The 13,148-nt window shown below is 43.3% G+C and overlaps 1 protein-coding gene across 1 annotated transcript in view; it reads left to right on the top strand.

Annotated features, from left to right (window-relative positions):
* ly75 (lymphocyte antigen 75) overlaps positions 1-13,148 on the top strand; it is a 32,098-nt gene that overhangs the window by 12,742 nt on the left and 6,208 nt on the right. Inside the window, exons 17-27 of the mRNA XM_041261995.1 lie at positions 748-783; positions 2,996-3,165; positions 4,148-4,215; positions 4,579-4,646; positions 5,006-5,145; positions 5,256-5,361; positions 10,180-10,340; positions 10,566-10,695; positions 11,206-11,426; positions 11,623-11,791; positions 12,716-12,880. Of these exons, the coding sequence (XP_041117929.1) occupies positions 748-783; positions 2,996-3,165; positions 4,148-4,215; positions 4,579-4,646; positions 5,006-5,145; positions 5,256-5,361; positions 10,180-10,340; positions 10,566-10,695; positions 11,206-11,426; positions 11,623-11,791; positions 12,716-12,880 (1,434 nt within the window). The remainder of the gene's footprint in view (positions 1-747; positions 784-2,995; positions 3,166-4,147; positions 4,216-4,578; positions 4,647-5,005; positions 5,146-5,255; positions 5,362-10,179; positions 10,341-10,565; positions 10,696-11,205; positions 11,427-11,622; positions 11,792-12,715; positions 12,881-13,148) is intronic.

The raw sequence follows: 13,148 nt of genomic DNA on the forward strand, positions 1-13,148 counted from the left end.
CCTGTGGTCTTGCCTGTAAGCTGCCCAGGGCTGTGCTGTCCTCCAACGCTGTAGCTCTGGGTGGCTGCATGGTGAGTCTACAGTGTGTAAAGAAGTGGTCAGCTGACAGCACACAGCACGTGTTTGTCTTCGCCCCTCCTGAGTCAGCGCAGGGGTGGTAGCAGCGGGCTGAGCCTAAAAAAAAAAAAATTGGACATTATTAAATTGGGGAGAAAACAATAAAAATAATTGGTGACCACTAAATTAAAAAAATAACTAAATAAATTACACCAATACTGCATATTTCGAATATTAAAGCGCTTCAGTGCTCATCCAGTGAGCAGCACTGTAAAATTGCCTATTCTTATTGTTGTCGCCCATGAGGTAACGAGATTGATTGATTGGCATTATGAACTTATGATTTTTGTGGAATGACGTCCTCCCCAGATAAATACTTGCCCACAGTAAGGCAGACTGGCACTGCTTGTTACAAATATTTACATGCATATCTGTTGCAAGCACAAAGCAATGAAAAAAGAAATTCATGCAGATGTACAGGATTAGGTGGAGAAGTGGGTCAGCAAGTTGAACTTCATTGTGTCAGGGGGATGCTTCTTGTTATCAGTTGATACAAGGAAATAAAATGGCATATGTTGTCTGTTTTGTTTCCGTATCTTATCATCCTCATCAGAGTGCGATAAGCTTACAAACAGACGTGTAAAACACCAGTGAGTTGGTTGTTTAACTGTGATATGTCTACTATTACAGGTGTGAAGCCAAAAATGCCTGATTGGTATAACCCTGGTAAGTTTTTTTTTTTTGTTATTTTTTTGTTTGTTTTTGCCATTAATATGGTCTCTGTTATATTATGTTTATATGTATATGTTCAGATCAATCATTTAATTAGAATTAAAATTAAACAGTGCATGTTTATACAAATAATAGTAGATGTTCAATTTTTTATTTGGATTTATTATTATTATTATTATTATTATTATTATTATTATTATTATTATTATTATTATTATTATTGTTTATTATTAACAGACACCCTTATCCAAGGCGACTTATAATTGCTACAAGTTATCAGAGTACAAAGTATCGCATTATAAAATATCGCCTTACAGGTTATCACATTATAAAATATCACATTACAGAATATCATAATACAGATAAGAGCAGATATGAAAGTACAATAAAATCAACTCGAGCAAAATAAGCACACAATAGCTTAAGTAAGAGAAAATTTGACTAAGTGCAGTTAAACCTTATTGTAAATAGTTGCTTATATGAGTAAAATCCAGTAAGAGCATGTGGTAAGTATGATAAATGGATGAGAATTATCTCAAATAAGAGCAATTACAGAAAATATGAGTACACATACCTATAAGAGTAAAATCAGATACAAGATATGGTAAGTAGTTATAGGTAGGAGCAGTAGTTGAATGCAGCAAGGTATGGATCAGTTCAGTGCAACTACAAGCTGATGCAAGTACTGATACAAGTGGGTGCCATATAGTCCAGCATGGTCGAGAGTTGTGATGTTTAAAGATGCTGTCTGAACAGGTGTGTCTTGCGGAGTCATGGACTGAGCAGTCCTGATATCCACAGGTAGGTCGTTCCACCACTGAGGATCAAGGGTGGAAAAGGAGCAGACTCTGGAGGTGGGGAGCGGAGGTGGTTGGTTACAGATAATCTCCTGGAGGTGGAGGAGCGGAGGGGGTGAGAGGGGGTGTAGGGAGAGATGGTAGTCTGGAGGAGGGAGCAGAAAGGTCAAGACAGAGATAGATGAGAACAAGAGTTTTGAATTCAGTGCGAGCAGTGATAGGGAGCCAGTGCAGAGAGCGGAGCAGCGGTGTAGCGTGGAAGAAATGGGGGAGGGAGAAGACAAGGCGGGCAGCAGAGTTTTGGATGAATTGGAGTGGACAGGTAGCCAACCAGGAGGAAGTTGCAGTAGTCAAAGTGGGACAGTACAAGGGCCTAAACTAGTAGCTGTGTGGAGTAGTTGGTGAGGAAGAGGCAAATTCTTTGTATGTTGCTGAGGAAGGAGTGACAGAAGCATGAGAGTAGGAGAGGAAGGGGTCAAAGATGACGCCATGATTTTTGGTGGATGAGGAGGGAGAGGGTGGTGGATTCAAGAGGAATAGAGAGAGAGAGATCAGCGATGGGGGAGGAAGAGGGGAGAAAAGGAGATCAGATTTTGAGAGATTGAATTTAAGATGTGCATCCAGGATGAGATGGCCAAGAGACAGGTAGAGATACGGGAGGAAATGTTGAAGTCAGAGGTGGGAAAGGAGAGGAAGATCTGGGCATCATCAGCATAGAAGTGATACGAAAAGCCATGGGAGGTGATGAGGGGACCCAGGGAGTGGGTGTAGAGAGAAAACAGGAGGGGTCCCAGGACTGAGCCTTGGGGCACACCAGTCAAAAGAGGGCAAGAGGCAGAGGGTGAGCCACGCCTGGACACCCGGTGTGTGCGTTCGGAGAGGTAGGAGTAGAACCAGGCAAGAGCAGTGCCGGAGAGACCCAGGTCAGCAAGGGAGGACAGGAGAATAGAGTTAAACTGTGTTAAAGGCAGCAGAGAGGTCAAGGAGAATTAGGACAGAGGAGAGGGAGGGGGCAAGGGCAGAGAGTAGAGAGTTTGTGATGGAGAGAAGAGCAGTTTCAGTGGAGTGTGCCGAGTGAAAAACGGACTGGGAGCTGTCAAGCAGAGAATGTGTTGACAGGAAACCAGAGCACAGGTGGTGTACCACTCGCTCAAGGGTTTTAGAGAGGACAGGATGAGGGAGACAGGACTAGTTCTGGAAGGATGATCACTGTGACCATAGTTGACCACTTTGACCAATTATCTGTCACATAATTCAGAGGGTTTCTTTTTTGTTATTCTGAACCAAAGTATTTTCTGGTCAAATCTGTTTTTTTATGTTGTTTTAATTTGTTTTGGATTGAATTAGTCCAGTGAAAGACAAAATTGAGTTATAATGTTTTTTTTTTTTTTTTTTTTTTTTTTTTACAGGAGCACATCATCAGTCATCTGTTTTTGTTGATGGAGATGAATTTTGGTTTGTGAATGACTCAAAATTGACCTATGATGAAGCTTCTTTATATTGTGAGAGCAATGGAAGTGTACTGGCATCTCCAGAGTCTTTTACAGCAACAAGAATGATCCAAGATTCAATAAGAATGGTAATTGGGTCCTAATCATAATATAAATAAATACAGAGCTTACTGAGTGATGTAGCTCCTTTACAATACTAGTATCATCACCCCCCTTCCTAGGGTTAGGGTTTATGTGTAAGTGTAAATTGAATAGTTGTAAGGAGTAAGGTGCACCCTCTGTATTTAAGTAGTATTTATTTCTTTGTCTTGTTATCAGATGATTTTTAAATAATGTATTGCTGTTTTTTTTAATTCACAGGGTCTCTGTTGGGGCTGTAACGATAGAGTAGAGGAGGCAGAAACAAGATGTTAATAAGACAGTATTGAGCGGAGGACGCTCGTCCAAGAATAGAGGGATGAGCCCGGAGCACGGATTTAGGGGTTGGCTTAGAGAGGCCCTGTCTTGACATAGGATAGAAAAGAGATCCCGACCGATGAGCTGTCCTATTGCTGAGGACAGAGTTTGATCGAAGGTCACTTTCTTGAGGATCTGAAAACATATAAAAGGGTTCTGCTGGGTAGAGGCAATTCTCAGGGAGATAGGAATAGTCCAACAGCTTAGGACTGAAAGGAGCGATAGTAAAGAGTTTCTTGACTGGTCTGGTGCTGCCCTCGCATGAGGTGAGGCACAGGCCTCGAAAACCGGGAGCGGGGAGGCATCCCGCAGGGAACCTGCAACAGAGAGAGATGGGTTAGTCTGGGACTTGGGCACCGAGTGCGTAAAGCGGGCCACGTCCCGAGCGATTGTGATTCTTTCAGTAAGGTTTGATCGTGGGTGTTGTACAAGAAACATTAATCCATTCACAGCAGTTACATTATAAAGCTTTCTACTGGATGAAAGCATGTCAGTCCATAAGGGAAGGCAGCTGTTATTGACAGGAAAGAAGCCAGTGAAGAGATGTTACCATCAGAGTGAAGACCCAGGAAGTTCCTAACAGTGGAAAAGCATGGCTTGCAAACAGATATCTAGAACCTATTTTTCTAAACGCTGTTGTACTGTGTATTTCAGATTTCTAAAGATAGTACCCAGAAGTGGTGGCTGAATAACACGTATCATTTGAAACGCTTTCCTATGAGGTCAGTTCTGTAAGATTTATAACAATCACTATAGTTTCACCTAAAGACTTGGAACATTTGTAGCCACATATGTAGTTTGAAATAATATTCAAGAAAGTAGAGTATATAGTTGTTGGCATCTTTAACAATAGTGTGGAACAGTTTCATAAATATCAAACTTTTTTTCATTAATTAGAACAGACTTGAAATGGGGGCAGTGGATTTTTTTTGTTTTTGTTTTTAAATCACAAGCTTTTCTTTTCTTTAAAAGGGTCAGATGAAATAATAGAAAATGTCACCCATGTAAAGGAACCACTGCAATGAGATAGAACTATTTACAAAAGGGCAACAGAAATCTGACAAACTGTCTTCAATTGTTCACAGGTTTTGGAAGCAACCTTTCTATCCTAGAGAGTGTTTGTTTATTACTGCTGATTCCATGCTTGTACCAGGTAAGGCAATGCTTTGGAGAAATGCTAAATGGAATGTGTAAAACACAAACATTTAGACTTGGGGCCAAATTTTGCCACAAACCCTAATACTGTCCACAGCACTCTGAATATGAACCAGAAGAACTCTGGAGCCTGAGAAGAGACTGACTAAGCCAGAATTTCACTACTGTGGGTTACATTACCAATTGCCATCACATTTCCTTTTGATATCATGTTGCCATTTTAAATAATTTGTATTCCATTGTAAATAGCCTAAGAACATTAAACAGTATTATTTACTAGAGTTGTATTTTTTATTGTGTTTTTATCAAGCAACTGTACAAAAAAAAAGTTGTTTCTCTATTTTCTTTTCTCTCTAGCTTTTTTGGAAGTTGACTGTGAGCAGCGATTGTCTTTTGTTTGTGAGAGAATAAATACAACAGCTTTGGAAACGGACTCAAAGACACATCATACAATGGGAGTGTTATGTCAAAATGCAACCATTTCTTTTGGGGACAAGGTATTTTTATGTTTTATTCATGCTGCCGGTACAGAATGGATTTATTAAGATGTGCACAATTCTGTTCTCCTTTAAAACATTGGCTTAGTGTATTTATATTATTTTTACAGTGCTATAAAATAATACAACCCAAATACCTGCCATTTGCTAAAGCCAGCGAACTCTGTATCTCTCTTGGGGGAACACTGCCAACCATCTCCAGTCAAGTTGAGCAAGGTATGTTAAACAAAAACATGTTGATTGGAGTTGATTTGATCAACTTACAGTATACCCTACAGAGATAAAAACACCTTTTTTTTTTAATTACAGCGTTTCACAGCACTTGTATATCCCGCTGATTTCAACAAAATGCAGATGTGACTAGTTCTGGTGAGGTGCAGGTTGATCAAATCGACAAATTAGCTCAATTTATAGTGATATAAGCAGCAGAACAATATAAAATCAACCAGGGGTGATACCCATACTAAGATGTCCAGTTGAGCAGATTTAAGATTTTAGGGCAACTCCCTTCAAATCTATTGCTGTTTGTGGCAAAGTGGTTGGTAAGGGGAACAGATGTCGCTGTGATGCGGTGCAGGAGTGATGAACAGACAACAGTGATTCAGTGAATAAGTGCTTTATTGCTCTTTTCCAGGTCTGGCGACCGTCAAAAATAATAAATCCCCGGCAATACACAACAATGTGTAAAGCACGGGGATAATGAAAACAACGGCACAGTCCCGAACAAAAACAACGGTACGGTCACCAGTCCTGGGTGATCGAAAACGTGCAGGTGCTCAGTGCAGCAGTGCTCCGGATAATGCCTTACGTGGCGACAGCTCCGGAGGTGTGCGTTAACTGTCTAGTGGTGCGAAAAAGACAGACAATTATAAACAAAGACAACACACAACACATAATACACTCTGAGAGCTCCTCTCTCAGTCCTTCTCTCCTCACGTTACCCAAACGAAGGAGAAGATCAGCGTTACCCTGGCCCCTATATGTAATCCCGCATGATATCGAGATAAACGGTTGCAGCTGCCTTTCGTTTACCTTTCAAATCAATACGGTCTTACAACAGAGTCGCGCTCCTCTCCAGGCTGACCCACTTCCCTGACCCGGAAACGAACTGTCAGGCCAACCCTTCCAGATACTTCTCCTCCCGTTCTTTAGCGCCCTCACAGGTCGGGAGAAAGATTCATCACCAGAACTCATCTTTCCGTCACATATCCCACCGCTCAGAGTGGAGCCAAAGGAACACTCGGCTAAATCTACCTTCCCCATTACTCCCCCCTCCCGGGAAAAATAATCCGCATTTTGGTGGTCTTTCCCCGCACGGTGTACCATGTGGTACATGAAGGGCTGCAATGCCAGATACCACCGAGTTATCCGGGCATTGCTGTCCTTCATTGTGCTTAACCACTTGAGTGGGGCGTGGTCTGTGACCCAAATGAGTGTCCCAGCAGGTAGTATCGTAAAGAGTGAGTAGCCCATTTAATGGCCAAACACTCTTTTTCGACTACGGAGTAGTTGCGTTCCCGAGGTAACATTTTTTTACTGAGGTATAATATCGGGTGTTCTACTCCAGCTACTTTTTGGGACAAGACTGCACCCAAACCTACATCCGATGCGTCGGTGTGGAGGATGAATCTCTTGGTGAAATCCGGTGTGATAAGAGTGGGGGCCTGGCAAAGTGTACGCTTAATAGTATCAAACGCTCCCTGACACTCAGCTGACCATTTAATTAAATTTGGAGCACTCTTTTTGGTGAGGTCGACTAACGGGTTAACCACTGTGGCGTACTCGGGGATGAAGCGGCGGTAATAACCGGCTAAGCCCAGTAGTGACCTCACCTGAGTCTTGGTTTTGGGGATCGCTGCATCAACCAAAGCCTGGATTTTGGTGACTACAGGTCTCACCCTTCCATTCCCCATTAAAAATCCCAAATATTGAGTCTCTGTTTTGGCAAACGCACATTTCCTCAAGTTAGCTGTCAGCCGGGCTGCCCTTAGAGACTGAAGAACGGCTGTAACCCTAGCCAAATGCTCTCGCCAGGTGGAGCTGTAAATCACCACGTCATCAATATACGCTGCTGCATATTCATGATGTGGGCGTAAAACCTGGTCCATCAGTCTCTGAAACGCAGCGGGCGCACCATGTAGCCCAAACGGCATGGTTTTAAAGTGGAACAACCCTTCTGGTGTTGAAAATGCGGTTTTCTCTCTGGAGCTGCGGGTTAAAGGGATTTGCCAGTATCCCTTCGTCAGGTCCAGAGTGGAAATAAACCTCGCTTTTCCCAGTCTGTCTAAAAGTTCGTCGACCCGAGGCATGGGGTATGCATCGAACTTAGCAATAGCGTTCACCTTTCTGAAATCCACACAGAAGCGGTTGGTGCCATCTTTCTTAGCCACTATGACGATCGGACTGCACCACTCGCTCCTGGAAGGCTCAATCACCCCAAGCTCGAGCATATCCCATACCTCTTTGCGAACGCCACTTCGTCGACTTTCCGGGATCCGGTACGGTCTCTCTCGCACTGTGACACCTGGTGGAGAGATAATGTCATATTCAACTAAGTTTGTCCTGCCGGGCACATCAGAAAAAACATCGCTGAACTCCTCAATAAGCTTACACAGCTCTCTTTGCTGATCCGGAACCAATTGTTCCCCCATAGAAATCGCTCTTGTGCTCGGGGTCTCTGGACAGGGACCTAAATCATCCTCCATATTGCCTGGGGCTATAAATAAGACCTCCCTTGCCTGCCAGGGCTTTGACAAATTGACATGATAAATTTCACGTTTATTTCGACCAACTGCGTTCGCACTCCCTTCGACTGGCGTTTGTTACCATTACAGCACTCTCCCACCAGACCCCAGCCTTGTCTCAAAGACGCTCCCTCCCATTTCGCGGTCCGTCTCTCCTTATTTGTTTTTCTAGGACGGAACAGAGGGGAAAACATTTCAGTATGAAAAGAAACACATCACCAATCCGTTCCTTTTTTCCTTTTTCTGCCACGTTTACGTGTGTGGCTGAGACTGCCATTATTTGCACCAATTCTTTGAATTTTGGCCAGTCTCGGCCCAGAATAACTAGGTGCGGCAACCTTTCCGCCACCCCGACTACAAGGTGACGTTTTATCGGTCCTACCGATAAATATACTTTTAGGGTGGGGTATGCCGCCGTGTCTCCATGGATACAGGAGATGGCCACCTGACCTTGTGGCCGCCACGACATACCGCCCAAGAGAGCTGTCCTGATCAAGGTTTGCTCACACCCTGTGTCCACTAACGCGTGGGTTTTCACATTCCCTAAAACCACGTCAATCAGACAGGGCCCCTCCCAACCGTTTTCTCCCTGCTTACCCGTTCCAGGTGTCCAGTTGCATGCAGCCACGTCACACTCCATAGCAGCGGGGCATGACCTGGCCCTATGTCCTGGCTGGTTACACCTAAAACAGAGTGGAGGGACAGAGGGGGCATAGGTTAAATATCTGTCCCGCTGCTGGTAGGGCAACGGGGCAGGGGCAACACCTCTACCCCAGCTGGGGGCCATCCTCGGTCTCCATGGGGGGGAGGCAAGGGGGCCCAACGGGGTCGGCGGTCTGGGAGGTCTGGGTGCCAGGACCGAGGGTGATGGTGGTGGTGTTGGAGAAGAGGGAGGGAGAGGTTGGTTCCTGAGCAGGGTAGGGGCTGACAGGATCCCGACCCGGGCTGACGTCACAGAGTCTTCAAAATCTTCGGCCAATTTGACCGCCTCCTCCAGGGTGTCAGGGTTGTGGCGCCGTACCCACGCCTGAGTTTCGGCGCCGACCACATGGCAGAATTGTTCCACCACAATGGCTTCCCCCATTTGTTGAGCGGTCTTCTTCTCTGGGGTCAGCCAATGGACCATGTGGTCGCACAACCGCTCTGCCACCACCCTGGGGCGTGTCTCCGGGGCTCTCCGGTATTCGCGGAACCGCGTCCGGTGGGTCTCCGCGGTGATGTTGAGACGACGGAGGATAGCCTGCTTGACTAGGTCATAGTCAGTGGCGTACTGGTCGCTCAGGGCTTGGTATGCTGCCTGCGCTTCCCCGACCAGCCAAGGTCCCAGCTGGCTTGCCCAGAACTCCCGAGGCCATCCCGCCGCGGTTGCCAGCCGCTCGAACGCCACCAAAAATGCCTCCGGATCATCCTCCGCCGTCATTTTCATTGCCCGTGCCTTCGGGGCCGACATCAATGATGTTCCGGTAGGGGTCGCTCCTGCAGCAACGATCAGCCCTACCCGTTCAATGAGCGCCGTATAGCGCTCCTCCCTCCGTCTCTCCTCTGCATCCCGTCTGATCTCCAGTGCCTGCAGCAGCTCCGCCAGTGCGTTGCGGTCCATCCCGGATCTGACACCACGTGTGGCAAAGTGGTTGGTAAGGGGAACAGATGTCGCGGTGATGCGGTGCAGGAGTGATGAACAGACAACAGTGATTCAGTGAATAAGTGCTTTATTGCTCTTTTCCAGGTCTGGCGACCGTCAAAAATAATAAATCCCCGGCAATACACAACAATGTGTAAAGCACGGGGATAATGAAAACAAGGGCACAGTCCCGAACAAAAACAACGGTACGGTCACCAGTCCTGGGTGATCGAAAACGTGCAGGTGCTCAGTGCAGCGGTGCTCCGGATAGTGCTTTACGTGGCGACAGCTCCGGAGGTGTGCGTTAACTGTCTAGTGGTGCGAAAAAGACAGACAATTATAAACAAAGACAACACACAACACGTAATACACTCTGAGAGCTCCTCTCTCAGTCCTTCTCTCCTCACGTTACCCGAACGAAGGAGAAGATCAGCGTTACCCTGGCCCCTATGTCGAGATAAACGGTTGCAGCTGCCTTTCGTTTACCTTTCAAATCAATCCGTTCTTTAGCGCCCTCACAGGTCGGGAGGAAGATTCATCACCAGAACTCATCTTTCCGTCACACTGTTAAATAATTAAAATATACCTGATAATGGCAGTACTATGTATATAAATATAACATTTAAACATGTGCTCATACACAACTGCTTTTTTTTCTTTCGTCAATAGATTTCGTTACATCTCTGCTTCCTGGTATGCAACAAACATTGTGGATTGGGCTGGAGATGGATTTTCAGAACACAAATCCTGAATGGGTAGACAAGGGTCCTTTGACGTACCTTAACTTTAATACACTACTCCATGGGAGACTACGGAAAGTTAAGTTTGATGTAAGTAATATTTCACTTGATAGAGGTCCTAAACCTTTTTCTTTTCTTTTCTTTTTTTTTTTTGTAGCATTGGTTTTAAATTTCTTAGTTAAGTTAGTTAGTTAGTTAGTAGTTGGGTAGTTTTATACATTTATAATGGTTTTGTTCCTACTGTAGAACCACGTTTGTGGGGTCTGAAGATGCATTGCTTCTATAACATGTTGCTTTCTTATGTTTTGTTTTTAGATTTTTAATCCAGAATCTGTGAAACAGTGCGCTTATATCCTAAATGATCCTGCTTCTTCGTTTGTGGGGACCTGGGATTTTACTTCTTGCAGTGATTCCAACTATGTTGGGATCTGTCAGGCTTATAGAGGTAAATCAAAAATGAATTTGGAAAATTAAGTACTGTCCCTCATTTCACAATCTTAATCTGAAAAAAAGAAAAAAAAAACTTCCAAATTGCATCATATTGCAAATCTAATATTGAAAAGGTTCTTGCTGCCAAAAATTTGCCAGTGGTGATATAAACTTTGAATCCAACTGGAGATGAACAAGGTATTCCATGGGAACATCTCCCTTAAATTATAATGAAATCTCTGTACATAACTCCTTCATTCAACAGACACTACTACAGAGACCCAAAGAAAGTTCATGGATGGTGCAGTATTTAAATTTTTTTTTTTTTTATTTTAAAGTGAGAATCACAAAATAGAACTGACCATGTTGTAACCTTTTTACCCTATGAATTAAATTTGAAGAACAGTATACGCGTAGTATATATATCTATATATATATATATATATATATAATATATATATAGATATATATATTATTTTATATTTTTTGTTTGTTTGTTTGTTTGTTTTTTTTTGTTTTTTTGTAGATAAAGCACAGGAGCCTGATGTTTCAGTTGCTACACTGGAGTTCCAAGGCCATACATACAAAGTAATCAAGCAGAACCTCACCTGGTATGATGCACTGGTGCAATGCAGGGCAGAGAAGATGGAACTGACTAGTATCTCTGAGACCTACCAGCAAGCATTCCTGACTGTCACAATCAACAGGTTCACACAGCCTGTGTGGATAGGACTCTTCAGCGAAGATGTATGTACATAATCTGCTTCAGTAAAACCTGTGTGTAGTCTCTAGGAATGCGATCAATAGGTATGGTCATAGAGCATTGGCGGACAACAGATTTCCAATCAAGTGAGATTGCACTGAACCGCTAAATAAAACTGATCATTCTGTGAATGTTTTGAGTACCTTCTGACCAGAATATCTTAATCTTCTTTGTTGTCAGGATGGACTGCATTTCCGCTGGTCAGATAATACCCACACTGTCTACAGTCGCTGGTCAGAGGCTGACACAGAGCCTAGTGGAGAGTGCGTGTACATGGGTACTGATGGCTACTGGAAAGCTACTGATTGTGAAGAAAAGCTAGCTGGAGCCATTTGCCATATTCCTAAAAGCAAGTATTTTTAGTTCTATTTTGTATTTTAAATCAGAGAAATAGTTGAATTTGATCATTACAGATATCCTTCTACTGTATTACGATCTCCACATATTTAGCACCTGACCTGTGAGTCTACTTTGCATGTAAATGAAATGTTGGAAACATGCAGTAACTAGTTAATATATTGAAGCCCAATTACAGATTATTAAAAAGGTCCAATGACTGGAACACGGCCTCCTGGACCCAGTTCGTTTGCCCCTTTAAAATCAGCAGACCCAGACTCAGAACAGTATTTACGTGCACTTTTATTCTTTACAGAAATAAACTCCCACATAGTGCTAAACTAAACTTTTCTTTAAATCTCTAACTATAAACCAGATGGCTAAGCCATGTATCATTTGCAAAAACTTTTCACACAGTTTTTTTCCAATTCTATAATACAAAGGTTCACACAGATCTTTGGTCCTTACACACAGACCTCTGCTTCACACAGACAGCCTTGCACAAACCTTGTGGTTTGTTTAAATACCTGCTTGCTAATCACAGGCAGGTGTCCCTCATTAAAAGTAAAGCCAGGGGAACCTCATCCTGGCTCACTCCCATGGCCTTCTGGGGTATGTAGTCATATGTCCGGACTACATTTCTTTCTCTCTGTCTCTCTGTCCTCCTCCTCTGCCACATGAACCTGATTCCAGAAGCATAGCATCAGAAACATATTTTAAAAGTCTGTATAGGGGTCTGTTAACAGGAAATAAATAAAAAAATACCCCTTAAATAAAGTGCATAATGGGGACATGCTTGTAGATCCAGCCGTTAAAAGTCTACATCACAAAATAAAATCAACAACAGGCTACCAGAATCCACCATTACTGCATTTTATGTATTACGTAAATGCTGAGGGAAATGGCTCTCAATAACCTTTTTTGTTTCACCTTCTAGATGACAGCACAACACAACATGATGCTGAAAGCCCAAAATGTCCACACAAAATCCAGGATGTTCCTTGGATACCATTTGGAAACAATTGCTACACGTTTCATACAGCTGCTAAAAGATGGCAGTCATTTCAACCACATGAAGCTCATCGAGTTTGCAAGAGTCTAGGTATGAATCGCAATGATTGATTGCTGTAATACAGGCTAGAAAGAGGTACAGTACAGAAAGTTATGAAAACCACAAAACTATGTAGCAAGGTTTTTCTTTGTACAGCAGCATATTAGTCATGTTTATCAAGGTGTGGGGATGTTTTATCACTGCTACATGATTACAGGGGGAATTATATATTTTTTTTCTTGTATCTATTACATTACTTCATAATATTGAGGTAGGTTTAAAAGCCACTATATCTACAAACTATAGTGTGATTTTTTTT

This window comes from Polyodon spathula, chromosome 10 (genome assembly GCF_017654505.1).
Source record: "Polyodon spathula isolate WHYD16114869_AA chromosome 10, ASM1765450v1, whole genome shotgun sequence".
Lineage (NCBI taxonomy): Eukaryota > Metazoa > Chordata > Actinopteri > Acipenseriformes > Polyodontidae > Polyodon > Polyodon spathula.